This window comes from Nuphar pumila, chromosome 13 (assembly GCF_984573655.1).
Source record: "Nuphar pumila chromosome 13, dmNupPumi1.hap1.1, whole genome shotgun sequence".
In the NCBI taxonomy this organism is placed as follows: domain Eukaryota; kingdom Viridiplantae; phylum Streptophyta; class Magnoliopsida; order Nymphaeales; family Nymphaeaceae; genus Nuphar; species Nuphar pumila.
The window spans coordinates 80,719,233-80,743,660 of NC_143261.1; the positions used below are offsets into that span (position 1 = coordinate 80,719,233).

The window sequence follows — 24,428 nt, forward strand, 5'->3', positions numbered from 1 at the left end:
ATTCTTTTGTGTTGGTTGGACTTGAGTGCAGAGCTTTCGATCATCTTCTGCTCGTGCTACTTACTCTCAGGTGCATGCTCATGTCTCTTTTTATTTGAAAATGGATAGCACCACTACTTTGAACATTTCCATCTTTCCAGTCAAAGGAATAAGGGTTCGTCACCCTTCTAGAAGTACCAATTTTGAATAGGCATGATCATACTCAAAAAAGAATTAGATTTAATAATACTGATACCAATTCAGACATGACAACTTAGGGCCTGTGCCCCATAGGATTAAAAAGTATTCTTCAAAATGGTGTGGGACAAGCAGGAAGGTGTGATTGCATATAGGAAAGTGTACAATTCACTGGAATGTTCTTGGTGACAAATAGCATAAAATCATGAAGAAATGAAAACCTTCCGGAGTTTGCCTTCATCCATCAACTTTCTCCTAGGTAACTGACCAACAGCATTCACTGTAGATTTTGGAGAACCTTCCCCACCTAGTGAACTCGCATTTTGTTGCACATGGATATTCCGATACACAGGAGGTGGAGCAATACTTGATAACTGCAAGAAGTCAGAGAAAACTAAAGAATAAGAAAAATCTATGAGCACTACAATCAGGAGAACCTATTCACACAACGTCTTTGATTAACAAAAGTAAAATATAACACCACCATCCCAAATCAAAATCAAATCACTTTAGAAAGGCACAACCCCAAAGTCCAAAGCATGACCAACAGAAAGGAAACATAACACCACAACCTCACGACCAACACACACACCTGTTAAAGTATCTCCAAACAAGATTCTAAGATCAAGACCTTAATATTCTTGATAATAAACCCGGCTCACATGCACAATAAGAACACTTTAGAACACTTGTGCACAAAAGCACAACTCACAAAAACTCACAAATGCAAAAAGGCATAAAAAATATTGGAATCACTTTATTGAGCACTTCGGCTTTGACTCAAAGCCATAAGAAAATACAAAGGGGAGAGCCCCTATTTATAACAACCAAAAGGGGCCTTGGAGGGGCTCCACTCATAGACGTTGGAGGGGCCCAACGTCTATTTGAGTGGGCCCCCAAAGGTACCTTTTGGTACTTAAAAGAAAAGAAATAAAAAATAAAAAGAAAGTAAAAAAATAAAATTAATTTACAATCACATTCATCAAAGTGAATGTGCGTAAAACAGTGGAAAAGACTAAACTACCCCTACGGCTAAACAAATAGAAATATATATATTTTATATATATAATAAGTAGATACATATACATATATATTAATATATGTATATGTATTACCTTATATATATAAAATATATATATTACATTACATGATTAATTACATAATTTAACACCCCCCCCTCAAACTTAGGGCAGGATGACCGAGATTTTGCTAAGAAGGAAGTTGAAGTGCAGAGCACACAAAGCTTTAGTGAAGAAATCCGCCAACTGATATTCTGACGTGACATATGGAAGGTCAATGACTCCTTTGAGGTACGCCTCCCGAACATAGTGACAATCCATCTCTATGTGTTTGGTCCGCTCATGAAAAGTGTTATTCTTAGCAATATAAATCGCACTTTTGTTGTCACAACATAGCTTGGTAGGCCCTTCAATTGTGATCCCATGTCTTCCAGCAACTGATGAATCCATACAATTTTCATGGTAGTAGTTGCCATGGCACGATATTCGGCTTCAGTTGATGATAGGGACACTTTTTGATGCTTCTTGCATCTCCATGAAATCAATGAGTCTCCTAAGAATACACAAAAACCAGTAGTGGAGTGACGGTTATTTGGGTCACCTCCCCAATCAAAGTCAGTATAAGCAATTAATTTTAACTCAGAAGAGGATGACAGAAAAACTCCCTTATTAAGAATATGCTTTAGGTATCTTACGACACATAAGACGGCACTCATGTGAATAGAAGTTGGTGCATGCTGAAACTGACTTGTCGTATGCACTGCATGTGAGATATCTGGTCTGGTAATACTCAGGTACATCAACGATCCTACAAGTTGTCTGTAGGGAGTAGGATCGGAGAGAAGAACACCATCATCAATCTCCATTTTAGCTCCTACTATAGCAAGAGTTTCACAAACTTTATCATCTGTAATACCTGACCTGTCAATAATCTCAGATGCAAGCTTAGTTTGAGACAAAAAATACCCTCTATGAGAGTATGCTACCTCAATACCCAAAAAATAAGTTAAAAATCTCAAGTCAGACATTTCAAACTTATCCTTTAAAATTGATTTTATCTTTTAATCCCTTTAGAATCGCTTCCGGTTATAAGCATGTCATCCACATATAGAAGTAAAATAACAATCCTTGCATTAGATTTTCTAACAAACAAAGCAGTATTAGTAAAATAAGATAAAAAACCATTTTCTACCATTACGGAGTTAAACCTATCATACCAAGCCTTGGGGGCTTGTTTCAAACCATAAAGTGTTTTTCGAAGTCGAAACACTTTTCCTTTAGGAGACTCAATTCCAGGGAGAGCATCCATATACACTTTTTTGTTTAGATTTTCGTTTAAAAAAGCATTCTTAACATCCATTTGATAGATGTTCCACTTGTTGATTAAGGCAACGGTTATAAGACATCGGACGGTGACCATTCGAGCTACCGGGGCAAAGGTCTCTTCATAGTCAATCATATATTCTTGACTATATCCTTTTGCAACTAAACGGGCCTTATATCTCTCGAGGGACCCAACACTCTTAGTCTTAACCTTAAACACCCATCTACACCCTATTGTTTTTTTATCTTTAGGAAGGTCTTGAAATTCCTATGTCTTTGCTCTCCTTAGAGTTTCAAGTTCATTATCTATAGCAACTATCCATTCCGGACATTTTTGTGCTTCCTCGAAGTTTCTAGGTTCTATGTAAGAGTGAATGGCGCTTAGACAGGCTCTATATTTAGGTGAAAAAGACTCATATGAGATGAACCTAGAAGGGGGGTTTCTCTGTCTTTCGGACCTACGAAGGTTTTCCTCACTTTAAGGAGTAGTCCCACTATCATCATCATATCTTTCGAGGGCACTTCTGAAAGTATTTCTATCTCTATGAGTGTAGGTTATGGGATCTCTATGTGCTTCCTCGTTGACATGATGAAACGTTGGGGGCACAGAATTGGTTTCATTATTACTTGAGTCATTTTGATTCGACTCATCATCACTAGTATCATCATCTTCAGTCAACAGATCAAACAGAAAAGAATAGTCTATATTCTCGTCATTAGATTCAAATTTTTCGAAACCACTGATATTTTCCAAAAAGCTTACATTTCTGGAAACATATAGTTTAGCATTTTTAATATCATAACAACGAAAACCTTTTTGAGTTTCGGAATAACCAAGAAAGGCACAAGGAATGGCCTTGGAGGAGAGTTTGTCATTTTTATCAGTAAGGACAAAACATTTACATCCAAAAACCCTTAACCTGCTATAATCAGGTTCTTTTTCGTATAATTTTTCAAATGGGAAAACCTTGTTCAAGTTTTTTGATGGGAGTCTATTTATGAGATAGACTGATGTAAGGGTTGCCTCAGCCCAGAGTCTTTTCGGAATATTTTGTGAAATGAGCAAAGTTCGTGTTGTTTCAATAATATGCCTATGTTTTCGTTCAACCAACCCATTTTGTTGTGGGGTTTTAGGACAAGATTTTTTATGGAGAATACCATGATTTTCAAGATAACTTTTGAATTCAATGGAAAGATATTCGCCACCCGAATCGGTTCTAACAATTTTTAAACTTCCATTGAATTGATTTAAAATCATCATATGAAATGTTTTAAAAATCGAGAAAACTTCATGTTTATGTTTAAGAAAATAAATCCAACTAAATCTAGTGTAATCGTCCACAAAGATAACATAGTATGAGAAACCTCCTTTAGATATTACCGGAGTCGGACCCCATACATCGGAGTGAATAATTTCAAAAGATTTTGTCGTAAACATGAATCTTTGAGAAAAAGGAAGACTTTTCATTTTCCCAAGAATACATTCATTACATACAAAATTTTCATTACAAAGATGCTTCATAAAAGGCAAATAAGAGATTTTAACAATGTTAGGATGACCCAATCTCTTATGTCATACATGAATATCTTTGTTTTGAGCAACATTACAAAATTGGTTCTTGGGAATTTTGAGAAAATCAACATAGTAGAGGTCTCCTCTCCTAGAGACTTCCCCAATCAACTTCCTGGACTGGTGATCCTATATCCAACATTTATTAGAAGAGAATTTTATATCGCAACCATAGTCCGAGAGTTGAGAAACCGAGAGTAAATTTAAGTTTAGTTTTGCTATAAAACGAATTTTTTGAATAAAGAAGTCTTGCTTTTCAAAACTGCACATTCCTTTAATTTCAAGAGGTGTTTCATCCGTCGTTGAGACAAAAGATGGAAGAGAATTTTTAGAAAAATCAAAAAAAAAAAAAACAAGAACTTGGAGTCATGTGAAATGATGCACCAGAATCTAGGAGCCAAGATGTCTTACCGAGAGAAGAGGAGGATGACATAGCGGCTCCGGAAATACCTCCTTTGAGAAGAGGTTGAAGAGCATCCACAATTTGTTGAAGGGAAAGAGGCTCATTTGATGAAGAAGGTCGTTCTTCTGGTTGTGATGCCATAGCTGCGGCAAAAAATTTCTTCCATTTGGGGCAAATGGGTTTGATATGCCCGGGTTCTTTACAAAAATGGCAAGTTAATTTGCTATAGTCTCTTTTGCCATATCGATCATTTTCTCCTTGTCCTTGATTTTTGAAGTGAGGAGGTTTGTAGGCCTTCATATTATTCACGGGTCTTGACACAGCATTAACCGCTTCATAATCATTTTGAGAAGGTGCAGCAAGGATGCTAGGATTATTTTTACTAATCCCCATACGGGTTTCCTGATAACATCTTCAATAGAAGGGGATGTGAAGGTGGATAGAAGAGAGGACCGAATTTGCTCAAATTCGGGTCTAAGACCATTTAGAAAATTGAAGAATCGATCTTCCTCTAGTTGTTTGTGTCTTAACTCGATTGCTTCTCCGCTCCATTTTGATTCGAGTATAGTAAGCTCGTCCCAAATAGATGATAGTTCGGCAAAATATTCTCGAATAGACAAATCGTTTTGTTGAAAGGTCAATGCCTTCTTTTGGAGGTAATATTTGTGAGATAAGTCCCTTGAAGTATACATTTTTTCAAGGTACAACCAAGCTTCAGAGGCCTTTTCGAACTTAATGATGTTGGTGTTGATCTTGGTTTCTACGGATGAAAAAATCCAAGACAAGATTTTGAAGTTCTTCATCTCCCACTCATCATACCTTTTTGAATAATCTTCTAGGGTTTTTTGTCTATCTTCACCTTCAAGAATCTTAATATCCTCTTTTTCTATGATTGTAAGTTTGGGTTCGGGTTCCGATATTGAACCTTAAACGTACCCCCAAAGACCTTTCCCTTTGATATGGGCTTCCATATTGCCGGCCCAAACATGATAGTTCGAACCACTAAGTTTAAAACCAAAGGAGAAGTGGGAGTCTTTTTCACCCATTAGAGAGGAAAGAAGATAAAAAATAACACGTACCTCAAATGATTTTCAAATCTTTCTTGACAAAAGATGCTTCTAAAATATTGCCCGAAGGAGATGACACACTTCAAAACTTCAATAACTTGAAGGCACGCTTTTCGAGGCACTTCAAAAATGAAGAGATGCACGATCCTCCTTCTTCAACGAGGCTTTGATACCATGTGAAAGTATCTCCAAACAAGATACTAAGATCAAGACCTTAATATTCTTGATAATAAACCCGGCTCACATGCACAATAAGAACACTTTAGAACACTTGTGCACAAAAGCACAACTCACAAAAACTCATAAACGCACAAAGGCATAAAAAATATTGGAATCACTTTATTGAGCACTTGGGCTTTGACTCAAAGCCATAAGAAAATACAAAGGGGAGAGCCCCTATTTATAACAACCAAAAGGGGCCTTAGAGGGGCTCCACTCATAGACGTTGGAGGGGCCCAACGTCTATTTGAGTGGGCCCCCCAAGGTACCTTTTGGTACTTAAAAGAAAAGAAATAAAAAATAAAAAGAAAGTAAAAAAATAAAATTAATTTACAATCACATTCATAAAAGTGAATGTGCGTAAAACAGTGGAAAAGACTAAACTACCCCTACGGCTAAACAAATAGAAATATATATATTTTATATATATAATAAGTAGATACATATACATATATATTAATATATGTATACGTATTACCTTATATATATATATATATATAATATATTACATTACATGATTAATTACATAATTTAACAACCCCCCCCCGGCCCCCACCCCCATGCACACACAAATGCCCCCACCCCCATGCACACACAAATGTAACCGCACTTAGAAAGTGGCAACCAAGGGAAACATGACAGTACACCCCAACAGCCCACCCCAAAAAAAGAAAAAAAATACAAAAATCCAAATCTTAGAAGAAATCACCTAGAAAACATGCTCAAAGTGACAGGAAAGAGAACAAAATCAGAATTTAACCCATACAAAGGCACAAGCCAAATCCATGGAATGTCCATGCCGCAGGCATCAATATCCTTGTATGCATATTTGGTGGGTAATATTGTTGATCCATAAAAGTCAACAGTATCACAACTTTTGTACTTTTCCAAGTGGACTATCATTTTTCACACAGAAAAAGGAACACACACAGAATTTGAACATCTATCAACCCTAGTTTCCAACTTCAACCAAGCATAAGTGAATTTCTTTGGAGTTGAACCAACCTCTTAGAGCGGCTATAATCTCCTGCTTTTAAGTTTTAACATTGGAGTCACTGGATTGGGTTGTAAGTTCAACCAATATTGTTGAAGGAATGTGACTATATATTAGATTATAGTAATACCCTTATACACTGTAATCACGTTCTAAATGAGTTGTGAGTTGCAAACACAAATTTATGCAGAGTAGTGATCACATAATAATGAAATATGGATAAAAAACCTCAAATACCTGGGTTGACACTGGAGGAGTATTAAATAGAGATGTATTTGATGAACCAAAGTTTGAGTGTTGACCAACATGTCCTGCTCCTATCACTGCACAGTGTAAGTTAACTACTGCATCTTTTACATGGTTCCCATGTGATTGTTTTAACTGTTTTGGGCTCATCTCATCTGAACTGGAAATCCTATTACAAGTTAAATTGTGATCATCAGTGCCAGCGTGCAAATTGTAAGAGCCCAAATCCAAGTCAGGATGGTGTTGCTGAAGACCATGAACAGCTGATTCGCTAAAAACTTCAGCTGCCTCTTCTGCAGCGCCTGGAATGCCAAGGAAAATTCTGTTGAGATGTGAATACGAAATAACATAATATTTTTATTAACTGCCTATCAGTTAATGAAGGAAAAAATTTCATGAAAATTTAGGCCTAAGGTCATCGGAAAGCATTTAACGGAAGTACACCATGTAGACAAAACTGAGCAGAAAATTTATCATTCTTGTGTACGAAGAATTCTGAAAATTATATATGCTGACCTAAAATACACAGCTCCTCATATGCAGCCCATAGAAATGGATCTATGGACAAGGCTTGCGTAAGGTGTTCAATGGCAAGTTTCCTTCTATCAGTGTGCCTAAGAAAAGAATTATTGAGGGTTAACAAAGGGTAGATAACTTAAAAATTATATGCAAGTGCTACTTTATATCATTAATGTGAACTGACAAATAAAAGGTCATCTCAATTATTTGAAAATTACATACATCACAAGGCTTAATATCAAGCGACCACAAGGAGCTCAGGGTTCAGCAGTAGTAAAATCAAACAGTACTTACAACAAGCCAACAGGAAGATAGGAATCAGATCACAGTAAAAAAAAGGAAACTGAAGCTAGTACAAACAGAGAGAGAGAGAGAGTAGGACAGTCTAATCCAAAGTCTAGATGCCAGGTCCAACCCCTAAATCATAGTGACAAATATCAGCGATATTTTGAAAATATCACAAAAAAACACGATATACTATCTTTCCATTTTAAACTTTAAATTCTCGCGATATTTTCAAAATATCGCAATATTTTTACAAAAGCTAAATATCATGTTTTTATCACGATATTTAAGTTTTTAGCACGAGATTTAAAATAAAAAAAGAGACCCTTGCTTTAAATTCATTTAAATGTTGAACAACATTATTTTCAAGTGAATAAGTTCTCATTATACTATCTTTTAATTCATCTCTCTCTCACATTTAATAGTAATAAAACTCATAGTTCGCAACGATCCGACTCAGGAATCGCCGGAGTCGAATGGGATCGCCCACTAAGTGGGCCATTAATCCAGGCCAGGCCTGGTTTAACCAGGATAGGCTGACGCGGTGAGTTGCTAATTCAGTCCTGAATCGTCTGATTCAGGATTGAGACACGACGAGGCGATTTGGTTCCGATTCGTCGAGTTGTCTCGGATTTTTTACCAGCTTGTTTCGATACAAACCGATTTAACCCTTTAAAAGGATTTTTTTTTAAAGAACGCTCTGTCGACCCATCGGCTCGGAATCAGTTGACTCGGTGAGTTGCCAATTCAATCTTGAATCGTCGGACGATTAAGGACTGAGACACATTGAGGCGATTTGGTCTCGATTCGCTGAGTCATCTCAGATTTTGTACTGGTTTGCTTTGATACGAAATGGTTTAACCCTTTGAAAGGGAGCATTTTTTTGAGAAGGGTCTCTGGCCCTTTTTCGTTCTCTCTCGCCCTTCTCAAACCCTAGCCATCGAACGGCGACTTCCGGCAGCCAGGTGCTCTCTCTCTCTCTCTCTCTCTCTCTCTCTCTCTCTCTCTCTCTCTCTCTCTCTCTCTCTCTCTCTCTCGTTGAGGCAAGGCCCTCACTTTATCTTTGTCTTGTCTCTGTTGTGACCTTGGGGGCCATAGATTTCTCTTGTTTTTGTCCAGGCTTATGGGGGTTTCCCACTTTCTCTGTATCGTAGTGTGCACGATGCACACTATTGGGGGTTTATTTTGTTGTCCACAGTCTACAAAATCCCACACTACACACACAAACATGGTACACAACATGGTGAAAAAAAAAAACGTGTGTGCAGTGTGGGGTTTCCTTGTTCATTTTTTACTTGTTTCATTTCATTGTTATTCTTATGTATGTGCAGCTATAAAGTTTTTTTTGTGCAAATATTTTGTAGCTTGTATTCTTTGATGCTTTGATTTAGTGAATTTGAAGCTTGGAGTTTGATTATTTGCACACATGGTAGAAAACATAGTGTTATATTCAATATTTAAAAAATTAAAGTATAATTAAAAAACAGTAAAAAAATTTAGGTCCTAACCCGTCCTAGTTAGCGAGTCGACCCGCAAGTTAGGGGTCGAGCGATCCGAGTCCGAGTCACGGGTTTGCCAACTATGATAAAACTTCCTCTCATAAACCAAAAACATAAAACGAGTTTCTCAACATGGCAGCTTTGGAAAGTGTTGATAATAGAAAACAGTTTCATAAAATCTATCTTGGAAATTAAAAGCTTTAAATGTGTTGAGAATAGGAAAGATCGCCTAAAGTCCAATGTGCAAATTAAACCCATATGTTGAAGTTTTAAATGATTTTATTTAGAAGTTTCAATTTTGGACAAGACCTTAAACACATCATTTTCTAAAATTGTTATTTTGCCCCATATTTATTAGATATTAATTAATTTATTTTAGCCGATATTTTCCCAAAAAAAATCTAGATAAATAAAAAATTTCAAAATACCATGAGAAAAATTTTGGCGATAACTTGCCATTTTAAACTTTTGTCACTATGCCCTAAATCTCTAGCTACAGGATACTCATTATGTATGTATATAGTATTAGTAACACAACATCAGTAAAGCAGTTTACCAAGACAAACTTAAAGGAGTTCATTTGTTAGGCACATATAGGGCTGGTAAACGAGCTGAACAAACCAAACAGAGGCTGTTCAGGCTCGGCTCGTTTACAGCCATATAGTTTTCGGACTTGGCTCATATCGCTAGTGCTAGCCGAGTCCGAGCTGGCTTCCCTAAATAAAAATTTGTTTTTTCTTGAAGGGTTCATAGCGGGAATGAAGTTTTCAACCTGTTACATTCAGGTAGGCCCAACGACCCAATTGAGCTAACATGATTTTTTGACATTTACAGTACAATAAATTATACATAAGCTATTAAAACGAGCTTATATGAGCCAAGCAGAGACGAACACCCCTTGTTCATGTGCGACTCGGCTATGTATAACGAACGAGCTCGTGTTGGGTTCGCCACCCAAACGAACCGAACATGAACGAGTTTGGGACGAGCTGAACCAAGCCGAGCCATGAGTTGCTCAGTTCATTTACCAGCCCTAGGCACATACAGGGAAATTTAAATATAATAAATTCTGAGAATTTTGCAAAAAAATAGTGTTCTTTCAAAATTAATTTGCCAAACTATCTTATGTAAACGTCATGATGAATTCAAATGGGGTCAGGTCTTCTACAAGATTCAAATCAAAGGGAAATAGGGTATAGTGCACCAATTAGATGCAAAATAGCACTTCTCAAAGAAAACAAAAGAGTTTAAACTTTAAACTGTTAAATCATTAAGGTTAGAAAAGTATTGAAATGCTATTGAGAGTGCTAGAATTAAACCTATATATTAGTCCAAGTAAGTAATGACCAGCTGCTCCGTTTGGAACCTGCATGAAACAAGAAAAAAATTGGTCAAAACCTCCCAATGACATAGTTAAAGCAGGTAAATAACCGAGACACCTGCAAATTAACTCATTTGGGACTCAAAAAACAGATGTAGACTAGTTGGTTTTAAAGCTCATTACATTTAATGAGCTAACTACAAACCTATGCCACAGGGACATCCATGACATTCAAACTTTCTAATATAATTTTAAGTTTTAATAATATTTTTTAATATTATATAAATATATGTTTTGTATATATTAAATATACAAAATTTACAAATAAAATGCAAAATAATGTGTCCTAGTTTTTAAAAATTTTGCGTATTCATGTCCTATATCTGTATCAAATCCATATCCATCTCCATGTGGCGTAGCTAGAACATGAGTGATCCCATTTAGCTCTGCCCATATCTATCTATCTAAGGAAATGCATACATACATACATAAATAAATATGTATATGTATATTTAGGGAAAGGACACTGTCCAAGCCAAGGAAGGTCCAAATCAATTCTAGACTATGTCACACGGACTCGGCTAGGGAGGCGCCGCACCCGAGTCGACACACCCCGACACGGGTGTGGACACGGGTGCAGCTTCGGACGCATCACGGACTCGGTCAATGCCGAATCGGACTCGGTCAACGAGTCGAGGCTAAGTCCGTCCTTGTTTTGGACTCAGTCAACGTTGACCGAGTCTAATTGTGTCCATTTTTAGGGTAAAAAAATTGATCTTTTTATATATTTTTTAAAAATATATATATAGCATGAGTCTTAAACATAAGCCCCAGAAAAAAAATTCTGGGGGGCGCTTCCCCCTTACGACCCCCCCTAGACCCCCGCCCGCTGACCCGCGCCGGGGGGAGCCCCCGAACCCCCCTTTCTGCAAAGGCAAAAGTACAATTTGCAAAGTTTATAAAAACACTCATGCTGGTGCCAAACTTTAGAGGACAATATCCACATATATGCACATAGGATATATTATTATATATATTAATATATATATATATAGCCGAGTCCCCATGTCCAAAAATTTTAAAATTGCGCCGCACCCGTGTCGCACCCGCACCCATGTGACAGCCTACAACCATGATTTCTAGTATGTGGGAGCATCGTAGCATTACTCATATATATATATATATATATAGAGAGAGAGAGAGAGAGTATGGATGTGATCTACATGGTCATAAACCTAAGAACTTTCACACGGACTCTTCTAGCAAGGCACCGCACCCGCGTTGCACCTGCACCCAGGCAGGTGCGACACTTGAGCACAACTTCCTTTGTGTTAGGTGAAGTCAATCACAGGTCCATTTCTATACAAAAGTAGATTCACTTAACCCTAATCAAGTCCATTTTTGTCTATATTATATATATATATATATATATATATATATAAATACATAATTGCACACAAATACACATAGTGCTAACTTAAAACTGTTATATATATATATATAGGGGTGGCAAAACCTGACACAACCTGCCAACCCGCCTCTTAGGCGGGTTCGGGTTGGGCTTAAGCCAACCCGTTTAATAAACGGGTCGACCCGCCTAACCAGTTTATTAAACAGGTCGGGTTCGGGTTGGGGGTATGCCAACCCGGCTGACCCGTTTAATAAACGGGTTAGGCGGGCGGGTCAACCCGACCCACCAACCCGCCCACCGACCCGCCCGCTACCCGCCAACCCGTTTTCCCGACCCAACCCATTTATTAAACGGGTTGGCGGGTCATGTCGGGTTACCCGTTTATTAAATGGGTCGGGTTAGTGTTTGCCACAGCCGACCCGTTTAATTAATGGGTCGGGTTCGGGTTGAGGTATGCTGACACGCCAACCCGACCCGATTGCCACCCCTATATATATATATACATATATACCCTCCCCGCACCCAAGTTTTTTTAAAGTGCCGCATCTCCGCATCCGCACCTGCAACTATGTGACATAGCCTAAGAACCAGCACTTGGATCAAGTTTTTTTATTGCATAAATAGGATTTTTATAGTCCAAAAAAAATTCAATTGTTGTCTTTTAGCACATTCTAAAGTCCTATTTACACATCAAAAAAACTTTATCCAAGTGTTGGTTTTTAGGTTTTTGACCATGTAGATCACATACATGCACTCAGATTTGCAAAAACACACATCTAGAATCTATGTCACATGGGTGCGGGTGCGGGTGCAGCGCAATTTTAAAAATTTTGGACACGGGGACTCGGCTATATATATATATATATATGTGGATATTGTCCTCTAAAGTTTGGCACCAGCATGAGTGTTTTTATAAACTTTGCAAATTGTACTTTTGCCCTTGCAGAAAGGGGGGTCCGGGGGCTCCCCCTGCGCGGGTCAGCGGGCGGGGGTCTAGGGGGGGGCGCCTCTGGCGGGGGGGGGGCGTAGGGGGGCAGCGCCCCCCGGAATTTTTTTTTTCTAGGGCTTATGTTTAAGACTCATGCTATATATATTTTTTAAAAATATATAAAAAGATCATTTTTTTGTTTTTTACCCTAAAAATGGACAAAATTAGACTTGGTCAACGTTGACCGAGTCCAAAACAAGGACGGACTCGACCTCGACTCGTTGACCGAGTCCGGGACGCGTCCGTGTCCGCACCCATGTCGGGGCATGTCGACTCGGGTGTGGTGCCTCCCTAGCCGAGTCCGTGTGACATAGGTTGTATCTTCTTGATCAAACCTTATGGATGTACTCAACATAGTTTATGTGATAAGAGTCACGCTTTGGATCATGTTTTTTTAACATAAAAATAAGATTTTTTAAGTCATGAAATTTTGATACATTTTAAGCCGTTGATTTTTAAAGGTCTTAAAAAACATACATGTATGCTAAAATCACATGATCCAAAATTTGTTTTCTACTAAATAATCCTTATAGATTATACCTATAGGGTCTGATCAACAAAAAAAGTTCAAAAATTTTGAAAATCTAAAACTTCAATTAAGTGGGAGTAGGTACACCAAGAACACCCTATCATTATATATATATATATATATATATATATATATATATATATATATATATATTCATCACTTTAGACCAGAGTTACCGAAAGCACCTAGGTAAAAGGGGAAGCACGCTTCCCCAAAGCACGCTTCGGAAGCGCAAAACGTCACGCTTCCGAAGCGTGCGGGGAAGCGCCACTTTTAAATGGGAAGCGTGCTTCCCTTTAATGGGAAGCGCACTTTCCATCACGCTTCCCCCGCACTTCCCCCATGCTTCCCCAATTTTTTTTCAATTTTTTTGTATTTTTTGTTTTTTTCGCTTCCCCCTCACTTCCCCCTCGCTTCCATTTCGCTTCCTAGGTTGCTTCCAAGACGATTTTCGACTCGCTCCTAAGTGGTCCCACGCTTCTCGCTTCCTAAAATTTTGAAAGTGACTCTCTTCCCACTCCCGCTTCCCGTATCGCTTCCCGCTCCCGCTTCCTCAACTGCCAACCATGCTTTAGACCTATGTTACCAGGACAAGCCACTTTAGGTGGTGACATGGTGTACCCTATCGACACGGGTATGGGTACTAGACACGCCATTTGATGTGTTCTTTATTATAATATGTTATATATTATATTAGCAGTACATAATATATTTTTAGTATATAATAATAATATATTATATTTAGTTTATTTTGTATTTATGTGATATTTAATATATATATATATATATATTGTCGTGTCCCTGTACCCACATTTTTTTGGAATTGTTGTGTCGTACCCTCCGTACTCGTACTCGTATCAGCACCCGTACCCTGGCAACATAACTTTAGACCATATAAATGATATTGAGACTAGGACCGATATGGATATTGGAACTTTCGCTAATCAAAATAAAACTACCAAAGGGCTCTCTTTTTGTAGGATGAGAATGAATAAACAAATGTCATGTCGCATTCTATTGAATCCGGACCTTTGGTTCTTTCTAGAATTTATGCCACTTTATGATTGATGTAGGACTAATCCGTGGATCATACCAATCAAATTACTTCGATAAGGGGAAAAAATCAACAAAGAGGGTAGTACAAGAAAATGAGGGTAGTATAAGAAAATCTTTGTCTCTTTGAGTTCTCTAAAACAAAGATACTCCAATTTTCAAGTTGAATTATATGGAGTCATACTTTCTAAAAGTTCTTAATTATCTTAGTTTTATGTAATGTTCAATGAATTCCGTTTTATTCCAGATCATGGTTGCCAGTTGAGGGAGCAGGAAGCGATACGGGAAGCGGAAGCGGAAAGCGAGGCACTTTCAAAATTTTAGGAAGCGGGAAGCGTGGGACGACTTAAGAGCGAATCAGGAATCGTCTCGGAAGCAACTTAGAAAGCAAACCGGAAGCGACCTATAAAGCGAGGGGGAAATGAAAAAAGAGAAAAAAAAATAAAAATACAAAAAAAAAAATATGGGAAGCGAGGGAGAAGCATGTTTCCCATTAAAGGGAAGCGTGTTTCCCAAAAAGATGGCGCTTCCCCGGACGTTTTGGAAGTGCAACATTTCGCGCTTCCCCACTTACCTAGGCGTTTCTGGTAACTCTATTCCAAATTTACCATGCCAAATCTCAGCAACAAATTTTTCCTTCCCTAAAAATGGGCTGGAATTGTTGAACACCAATGCATATTCATGATGAATAGGAACTTAAATGAGGTGTGGCCAAGTGGTAAGGCAACACGTTTTGGCTATTACTTGAAGGTTTGATTCCTTACATTATATTATATAAAATATTTCACTCTCACCAACCCTCGTGTGCGCACGCACGTGTACAAAGTTGTCTTCAACAGAAGGAGCATTGTTCAAATTCGTAACATGGGAACTTTGAAATGCCCAAGGTACCCATGTCAGTGCTGGAGAAAGGTGCTGGGTGCTTTACATATTCTCTGTGTATGTGTGTGTTATATGCTTTTTTAATGTTTTCCTTCACTTATAGTGAAGCTCCATCCCTCCCTCCTGTGTGTATATAATATATATTATATACATACATACACATATATATGGGTTAAGAGTTGCTATAGTAATTTGTATGTGCGAACAACTTAGCAACTTCCATTTATTTTATTTTTTTATTGTTTGGTCCAAGTGACCCATGGCTGTGATCAACAGGTTTTGTTTAGTGGGAACCGGCTTTTGGATTGCCAGAATCCGACCAGTATACAGGTTTTTCTGGCAATCCAAGAATCAACAGCTATGAAGGCATGGATTTTTGCCAACTCATAAAAACATGTTTTTTTGTCGAAAATACATGATCCAAGAGTCGATTACTACTAAATCAAACATGCTGAACACATCTATGTGGTTAGATTGTGTCAAAACAACTCGCATTGTGAGATTCAAACTAGATTATAGGTATAAGACTATTATAGGTACCAAATATAAACCCTGTATATATATAGAGAGAGAGAGAGTAATATGTGGTTCATAAATAGTCTTATCCCTAAACCATGCTAAATGCAGTAAGGAAGCATATGTGCAGGTGTTGGCTTAGTCTAAACTTACAGATGTGGTTTTATATATATATATATATATATATATATATATATATATATATATATATATATATATATATATATATATATATATATATATATATATACTGAGAGAGAGAAAGAGAGAACTTAACATATTAGGCCCCATTTCTCATTCTACCCCATTCAGACCCATAGTTTTGAAGTGTTTTATGATAGATCTGAACTGTTAGATGTGTTTAGCATGCTCGATTTAGTGGGAATCGACTCTTGGATCATGTTTTTTCAACGAAAAAACATATTTTTATGAGCCAGGAAAAACTAATACCTTCATATCCATTGATTTTGGATCACCAGAAGTATACAGGTCAGATTCTGGTGATCCAAAAGCTGGTTCTCACTAAACAAAACCTATAGATCACGTCTATGGTGTTAGATGTGAGAAAAAATACCAAAAAACTGTGATTTTGAGGGGCAAGAACCAGCGCATATGTGTGTGTGTGTTGCAACCATGCCATACCACATACCTGTACCCATATCCACATCATACAGGTATTCCAAAATTCTAGAACTAATTTTTTGTGGATTATGCTTCAACGATTAGATCAAATTCACTTTAGAAGTCACAAAAGCTGATACCTCATTGTTAGGTTCATTAGAAGGGCATAATGCTGCTTCAGCTTCACGAAGAAGATCCACCTGAAAGCATGATATTGCAAACAAGTAGCGGGACTGAGACATTTGCGTTCCTTCAGATAAACAACAAAACAAAAAAAAGTATGTTAATATAGGTAACGAAAACATACACGTGTAAAACATATTTCAACTAGAAAGAAACCCATGCTACAAGAACATGCAAAGGATGGAGAAAAAACTAAACCAGTGCCTGGAACAACCTTTCAGGATATGATAAGCACAGTAAGCTTGATTGTTTTGCAAGTAACATTTTGCTAAGAGCTGTAAATTCACCTGAGAATAGAATAAACAATAAAAAAGTTAGAAATCAAATACAATATACATACAGCTCCTAACAACAACAGCCATCTGGGGGAATGGAGGGAAACTATGTTTTAATTACAATAGAAATAAAAGAAAAGGAATCAAAAAAATAATACAAAAGGGAAAAGAGAAAGAGAGAAAAATAAATACTTCATTGACCATGCAATACATTATAACAAGCATAATACAAATGGAAAGTCAATAAAAGGAAAAGTATCAAAAACTGTGCTGATAAGCACCTGCAGATCAAAAGTCAAAACATGTTATGCGTTAGGTGAAGAAAAAACTAGACCACTTGGTGGGTTACCAAAGACAAGGAGAGCATGATCCAGCGGGGGATGGCATATCAATAACAGTATATATAATGTCTTCGATAGGTTCTGTTTCACATCAAAGAGACCAAATCGTAAGAGAGGTTCCGATGTTAATTCAAAACAAAACTTGGTCAATGGTCATCGATAAATACACAACATTCCTTATTTGGTCTCAACCTTTTTCACTCCAAAAGTCACTTAATTTTGGAGTTAGGAACATCACTGGCATGTGTGCCACATTCCCTGATTGATTTCAGCCCTTTCAGCTCTAAAACTAGCTTAAGTGAGGAGCCATGCACCCATTTTGCATGTACACATGAAGACACACACACACACACATGCACATAGCATTTGCACCATACATTAAAAAAAATGTGCTATTAGTTATAGTATTATCAACGGTGGATAACAACAGGATCGATTAGGTTTTAATGCCTCTACCAATTCTTGAATCACCACGGCAATTCCCTCCATTAGTTGGCTCCAACAAGTCAATAAATTTGAAAGTGCATGAGTCATGTTATCAACTGCACCTCAGGATGGTAAAAAGTATCGTAAAATTAATATGCTTAATGCTTACTAAGAATTTGCATAATTCCCACTAATACATGGCACCACTAGTATCTGAAGTACTATTGTGGTTAGGAAAGCTTAGTGATATTGTTAATGCCAACGGAACTGGTCAACAATAACTATACCCCTATGTACATCAATGGATACAAGACACGTATGTATACTTGTAGATACATACGAATATATCCGTACAAATACATGTGTCTGTCGTGCAACAAAGCTGAAGTTTAGTACAAACCATGCCTATAGAAACATGCCAACAAAACATAGATGCATGCAATTACATATTTGTGCACATGGCTCATAGTTTGGTAGATATGGAAAAGCAATGGTTTTGAATGCAAGCTATGTATCATAAGCCAAAGTAAAGAACATGGTAACGAAGCCCAACACAACACATGTAAATCAGCACCGGGTGTTCAAGCACCTATTGAACTGCAGTAATCATAAGCCAAAGTAAAGAACATGGTAACGAAGCCCAACACAGCACATGTAAATCAGCACCGGGTGTTCAAGCACCTATTGAACTGCAGTAAACTACTAATAATCACATGATAATGACCTAAGAGTAGCAATACCTTGATAACATATTGGATGCAATTGTGTTTAATTTTGTTTGCAACTTCTTGCGGACACTATATATGTATTTGTTCAATAGAGCTCATAATCAAATTTAAAATGATCCCAGAAAAGCAATAATCCAGATATTCTTCTTATGTTAGACATGTAAGCATGTCAAACAGTATATCAATAGTATTGGATCAGCCAAACATGTGTAATGGAGTTCTGATGAAATCTCAAACATGTTTTAAAAGCTAAATTTCTTTTCTGTCATATAACATAAGCAAGGAGATGGTGGAAACTAAAATGATTCATTCTCTTCCCCATGCAACACAAATAATTTATCCACTGTGAATAGACTATTACATGCACGTGGACACCCATCCAGACACCACAAGCATATATGAATACAATATGCAGTCTGCTCATTCTGCACTTGATTTCTTTATGCTTAAATGCTGTGTCACTCTGATACTCTATTTAGGCCTCTGTATCATGCCCCCTTATATACTAGTCATATTGAAAACTTCATAAAAATGGTTGTGTCCCTGTTTCTGCACACGTATCCAGGTGACATAGCTTAAATGTAACCCCATAACCATAGCAAAAGAAATTAACAAGAAAGGGTGACCAAAAAGAATTCCTACCACAGTCAGTCACTACAACAAAATCTGTCATGGGGATAAAAGAAGGCACGACATCATTAACCTAACAATCTCCTAAAGAAATATATGAACAAACTCATGAGTTTCAAAATCTTAGAAAGTATACTACAAGTTAATCACCATGAAAAAGGATAACTGAAGACAACAAAGAAAAAAAAGAAAAAGCATGTACCTCAGATGGAAACTCTGCACAAAGGCGCTCACATAAAAATGTAGCATTCCGGTGCATGTAAAGACGAAGGCTACTATTTACACAATCGATCAGGATGGATTCCATGCTTGATTTTTCCTTTTTAATGAGAGACTCCATTCATTTTAAGGAGAGTATTTCCGAACTTCAAATAAGTTTGAACAAAGACGGTGAATTTCCACAACTATCATCACTCACAAGTAACGAGGGAGACACAGAAGTTTCTTGATCTCAAACAAATCTGTGGCGAAGGAACTCTACAAAACTCTAAAGTCAAATTGAAATCAAACAAGATTGGCAGACTCAATAGTACGGCAGGATGTTATGCAAAAAAGACTGATTGGCTGAACAAGTTAAGTTGCAAGAAGGGCAAGCGAATCACGGAAGTCAACTGCCAGCATTCTACAAGTATCCAAACAGAAACCTGCACGTTATCAACAAAAACAGAAGAATATAAATTTCAAAACAAAAAGCACGTAGAGCTACAATACCAAGAAAAGCAAAAGCTTGCTCCCACTTTAAATGCAATCCCAAACTAGTCATGTGTGAAGAAACACACATACAAATCGATTCATTCAAGCTTGTCAATTTGAAAAATAACAGCTCACAACCAAATCAAAACCATGCACATACAAATCTTTGTTTTCCAACATATTGTATATGTTTGATGCTGAATGGTTTCCAATCCAACGAAATTTTTCGAATGCAGTTGGCTGATGGATAGCGTCTGAATTATGCTATTTTGGTCATTTTTCCCACATTATGCAATCAAGAAGAAGATGATGATGATGAATAAACAACAACAACAACAACACGCCCCCTTCCCCAAAAAAAAACGTAACCCTAAAATAGTACATAATATCCTAACCCTAAGTTCCCTAACCATATTTTTTGAGGGACCGACCTGAGAAGCGACGATGTCCCAAGTGGATCGAGGCCTCTTCCTCTTGAGAAACAGCCTTGCTGGAATATAAATGTGTGTGTGTGTGTGTGTGTTTGTGTGTGGAAAGGGGGAAGAGTATCCAGCAGCAACTGTGGGTTGAGCACGCACTATTCAGAGGACCAAAGCACTGCGAAACATAGAGGGAAAGAGAGTCAAAATATACTTTTCTTTTGAACCTAAAGAAAAGAAGGAGAAGAAGAAGATAGATAGACAAATATAATCAAAAGATACTTCAAATATAAAGAAAAGATATATATATATATATATAGAGAGAGAGAGAGAGAGAGAAAACGGTGGGTCACCGCCTCACCGGGGATCGGAGGCTGGGTCGTCCCGCCGGGACGGTGGCCTGGTCGTCGCCGGAGTGTACCAAAGCCCTAAAGCCCAAAGGAGGTGAGTAGTCGGAGCAGACGCCTGAGAGAGAAGCAACCCGAGAACCTTACGTTCTGCCTTTTATCGAACCGTTCAAAAAAAAACTTTTGGACATACATTTTACTGATTTTACAACAATGCCAAGCTCCAACCATGAATTTACTCCAGCATAAACATGACATGCCCTTCTCTAACTACTATTTTCTTTTTAGAGAAAAAGCTGGGATTAGGCAGATCCCTACCAGTTATACAAACTATAACTATACCATAGGGATTCGAACTCTCAACCTCCTTCCACACAAACAGAGCCCCCCGTTGGTCACTTCTCTACTCTTTTCCAACTACCTTACCAAGTTGCTACTTAGGCTCCGTTTGGGAGCCGGTGTTGAGAGGAGAGGAGAGGGCTGAGAAGAATGGAGATGAAAATAGGAGATGAGGCTGTAGTTGAAAATGACACATCTCCACTCCCAACACCATTCTCATCTTTGATTTGGCTGGAATTGTTACTTGTTGCCATTATGAATGATGTTTAGTAGAAGGCTTTTTCCATTCAAGCATATATTTGAAGTGCATGTTTGGTTTGGGTAGGTTGCTTTGTTTGTTGCATGTATTCTTTTTTTTTGTTTATTCATTTCCAAATGTTATGAGATGGGGCTATAGTGAACCATCTTCTCGTTTTTTGTGCTACATGGTCTTTATTGTTACGCACATTCACTGTTTTTTTTATTTTTGCTTTATGAATAACAAGGGTCTTTGATTGTTTACATTGCTTGATGGTGATGTTAAGCATCATCCCAGCAAAGGCAAGTGACCTGGTTTTTTTGCCTTCTTTGCAGTGTACATCAGTTTTTTTCATGATTTTTGTTTTTTTTTGTTAATGTTTTATCCCCTCCTCTAGCCCTTTGATCTCATTTGTTTGGTTGGATTATGCCTGTTAAGTGTTTGTTTAAATGCTTCCAAGAGATGCAATGTGTTTGAAACCTATGATTTATGAATTGTGATTTGGTAAGGTGGGCTCACATATTGGTAGGACCACATGTAATTATTTTCTTAGTTAGTTTGTTCAAACACTTGTTTCATGGTAGTGCAGATTAGGGAGTTTTATCACATGCGTAACTTAACATAGTATTGGTTATGATTATGTTGAGTTTTACTCTATTAATTCAACATTGCTGAGCTTTGGATAGAAGCAGTTAAGTTTTTGCAACATGATGAGCTTATTAGACTTTATTTACTCTCACATGAAGGGTTTTTTTTTTTTTTTTGAGAATTTTATCCTCTTTGATATTAAATGTTGCCATGGGTTTCTTTGAACACAGACTTTTTTTTCAAGATGGAACGAGGACTTATTTCCTCTTTAATTTAATGTCATAGATTTCAGCCTTTTGCAGTCCTTAACTGCCATATTTTCGTCTTCACTCTTTTGAGTGGGGGGTATTTTTTCTCCTATTTGTTGTCGTCTTTGATGGTCAAGCTTTTCTCCAACTATTAGGAGTGCAACCGATATGCTAGCAGCGTAAGTCTATAAGCAAAATGTCTATCCTTAGGATGGTTTATGTCATTGAAGGATGATTTTATATTAAATTTTTATTGTAATTTGATCTTATTTGTGAACTTTTTTTTTGTTTCTTCTCGGCAACCTCTTACAAGTTCAAGCCTAAAGGCGCATTGTTTAAATTTTTTAAAAAGAATAAATCCAACAAGAAGCGTTCAGTGCAAACCAAATACTCCAATACTGCAACCAGGGGATGATGTTTCTCTTATGAAAAAGTTGGATATTTTAAGAATATGTGTCCAAATGAAACCAAGAAAGAGAATCTAGGAAAGCAAGTAAATGGATAATGAGAATTAGTGTGCATTGTGTCTAAATCATTGATCGCAGATAGTGATCTCCTAGGCTGGTGCATTGATTCAGGGATGACGCGATATATGTCTAAAATGAAGAAAGGACTTATGGATATGAAGGAGTTGAAGCCTGGAGATCATAAGGTGTATATGAAAAATAACACCTACAGTGATGTAGTCGGGATAAAGACCTGCAGGCTTCAAGTAGAAGGGATCAGTCTCCTACTAACAAATATACTTTATATACCTTCTATTAGAAGGAATCTTTTAGCAGTATGAGATTTTGCTAAAAAGGGCTTCGAAATTCTCTTCAAAATTCGCTTTTAGAGTGATAAGGTCAAAAGATGGAAAAGTGAAGCTTAAGAGTCGTTATGATGCTGACCATGGTCTTTTTCGTCTTAATGTAACTCTTTTTTACAAATAATACAATAAATATTTTTGGTTATATTGATTGTGCATTTAATGTTGATGCATATTTATGGCATTTAAGGTTAGGACATGTAAATATCAATAAAATAAAAAGAATAATTCGCATGAGATTATTATATTCTCTTAAAAATATAGAATTTGAAAAATGTGAACCATGTATATCAGAAAACATTTTTCTAAGGGAAGTAGATCATGTGATTTGTTAGTTCTGGTACACACAGATATTTATGGACCTTTAACCGTAGAAACACATGAAATAAAATTATATTTCATCATATTTATAGATGATTACTCTAGGTATGGATACATATACCCAATTTTTAAGAAATCATAAGCTCTAAAAAAATTTAAGTCATATAAACATGAAGTTGAAGGATTACTAGGAAGAAAAATTCAAGTTATTAGATCTGATAGAGGAGGTGAATATAACTCTTATGAGTTTAAGACCTTCTGCATTGATAATAATATAACTTCTTATACAACGATGTCTTATACACCACAACAGAATGGTGTACCAGAATGAAGGAATAAAACCTTAATGGATATGACAAGATCCATGTTGGCACATGCAAATCTTCTTATGAAATTCTGGGGAGAAGCAATTTGCACTGCCATGTATATCCTGAATAAGGTTCCTTCTAAAGTTGTAGAGCTTATTCCTAATGAATTATGGATTGATAGGAAGCCAGACTTGAGTCATTTACGAAAGTGAGGGTCACCTGCTCATGTGTTGATTCCTAGTCAAATGAGAGACAAGTTATATAGTAAAACTATCAAATGCATATTCATGGGATACCTACAGGGATTAAAGAGATATCAACTATATAATCCTGAAAAAGAAATTATAGAGAGTAGAGAAGTAGAATTCTTGGAAACTCAATAAAGCATTTTTTCTCTTGAAGATGATGATGTCTTTTTGGATATCATAAATGATCCGGAGATACCTATTCAAGAGTTAGAACATAACGATCTAGTTGTGAATAATGAACAGACTTCACAAACAGTAACTAGACATAAAAGAACAAGAATTCCTCCATCCTATTTGAATGATTATTATGCATTCTTTAGTAAGAAATTATGTTATTGCATGGATTTGGATGAAACTCTTGGTAACTTGAGTTTTGAAGATGCAATTGCTTCTAATGAGTCTAAACTCTGGAAGAAAGTAATGAAAGATGAGTTGGACTTCATAGAAAAGAATGAAATTTGAGAACTAACTACCTTGCCTAATGGATATAGGGCAATTGGTAGCAAGTAGGTTCTCAAGAAAAAACTCAAGGCAGATGAATCTATTGATAGATTCAAGGCAAGATTAGTATCAAAAGACTATACTCAATGAGAAGAGATTGATTATGAAGAAACTTACTCTCCTATAGTCAAACTGACATCTATTC

At 37.0% G+C, this 24,428-nt stretch overlaps 1 protein-coding gene across 1 annotated transcript in view; it reads right to left on the reverse strand.

Moving 5' to 3' along the window:
• The window catches only part of LOC149818862 (cell division cycle protein 27 homolog B-like), a 47,362-nt gene extending 26,527 nt beyond the window's left edge, over positions 1–20,835 (reverse strand). Inside the window, exons 1-9 of the mRNA XM_089984123.1 lie at positions 20,699–20,835; positions 20,350–20,515; positions 19,428–19,869; positions 17,040–17,112; positions 16,783–16,892; positions 10,641–10,687; positions 7,535–7,632; positions 7,010–7,320; positions 399–551 (exon numbers count right to left, since the gene is read on the reverse strand). Of these exons, the coding sequence (XP_089840249.1) occupies positions 399–551; positions 7,010–7,320; positions 7,535–7,632; positions 10,641–10,687; positions 16,783–16,892; positions 17,040–17,112; positions 19,428–19,565 (930 nt within the window). The 5' untranslated portion in view covers positions 19,566–19,869; positions 20,350–20,515; positions 20,699–20,835. The remainder of the gene's footprint in view (positions 1–398; positions 552–7,009; positions 7,321–7,534; positions 7,633–10,640; positions 10,688–16,782; positions 16,893–17,039; positions 17,113–19,427; positions 19,870–20,349; positions 20,516–20,698) is intronic.
• Positions 20,836–24,428: the final 3,593 nt, after the last annotated feature.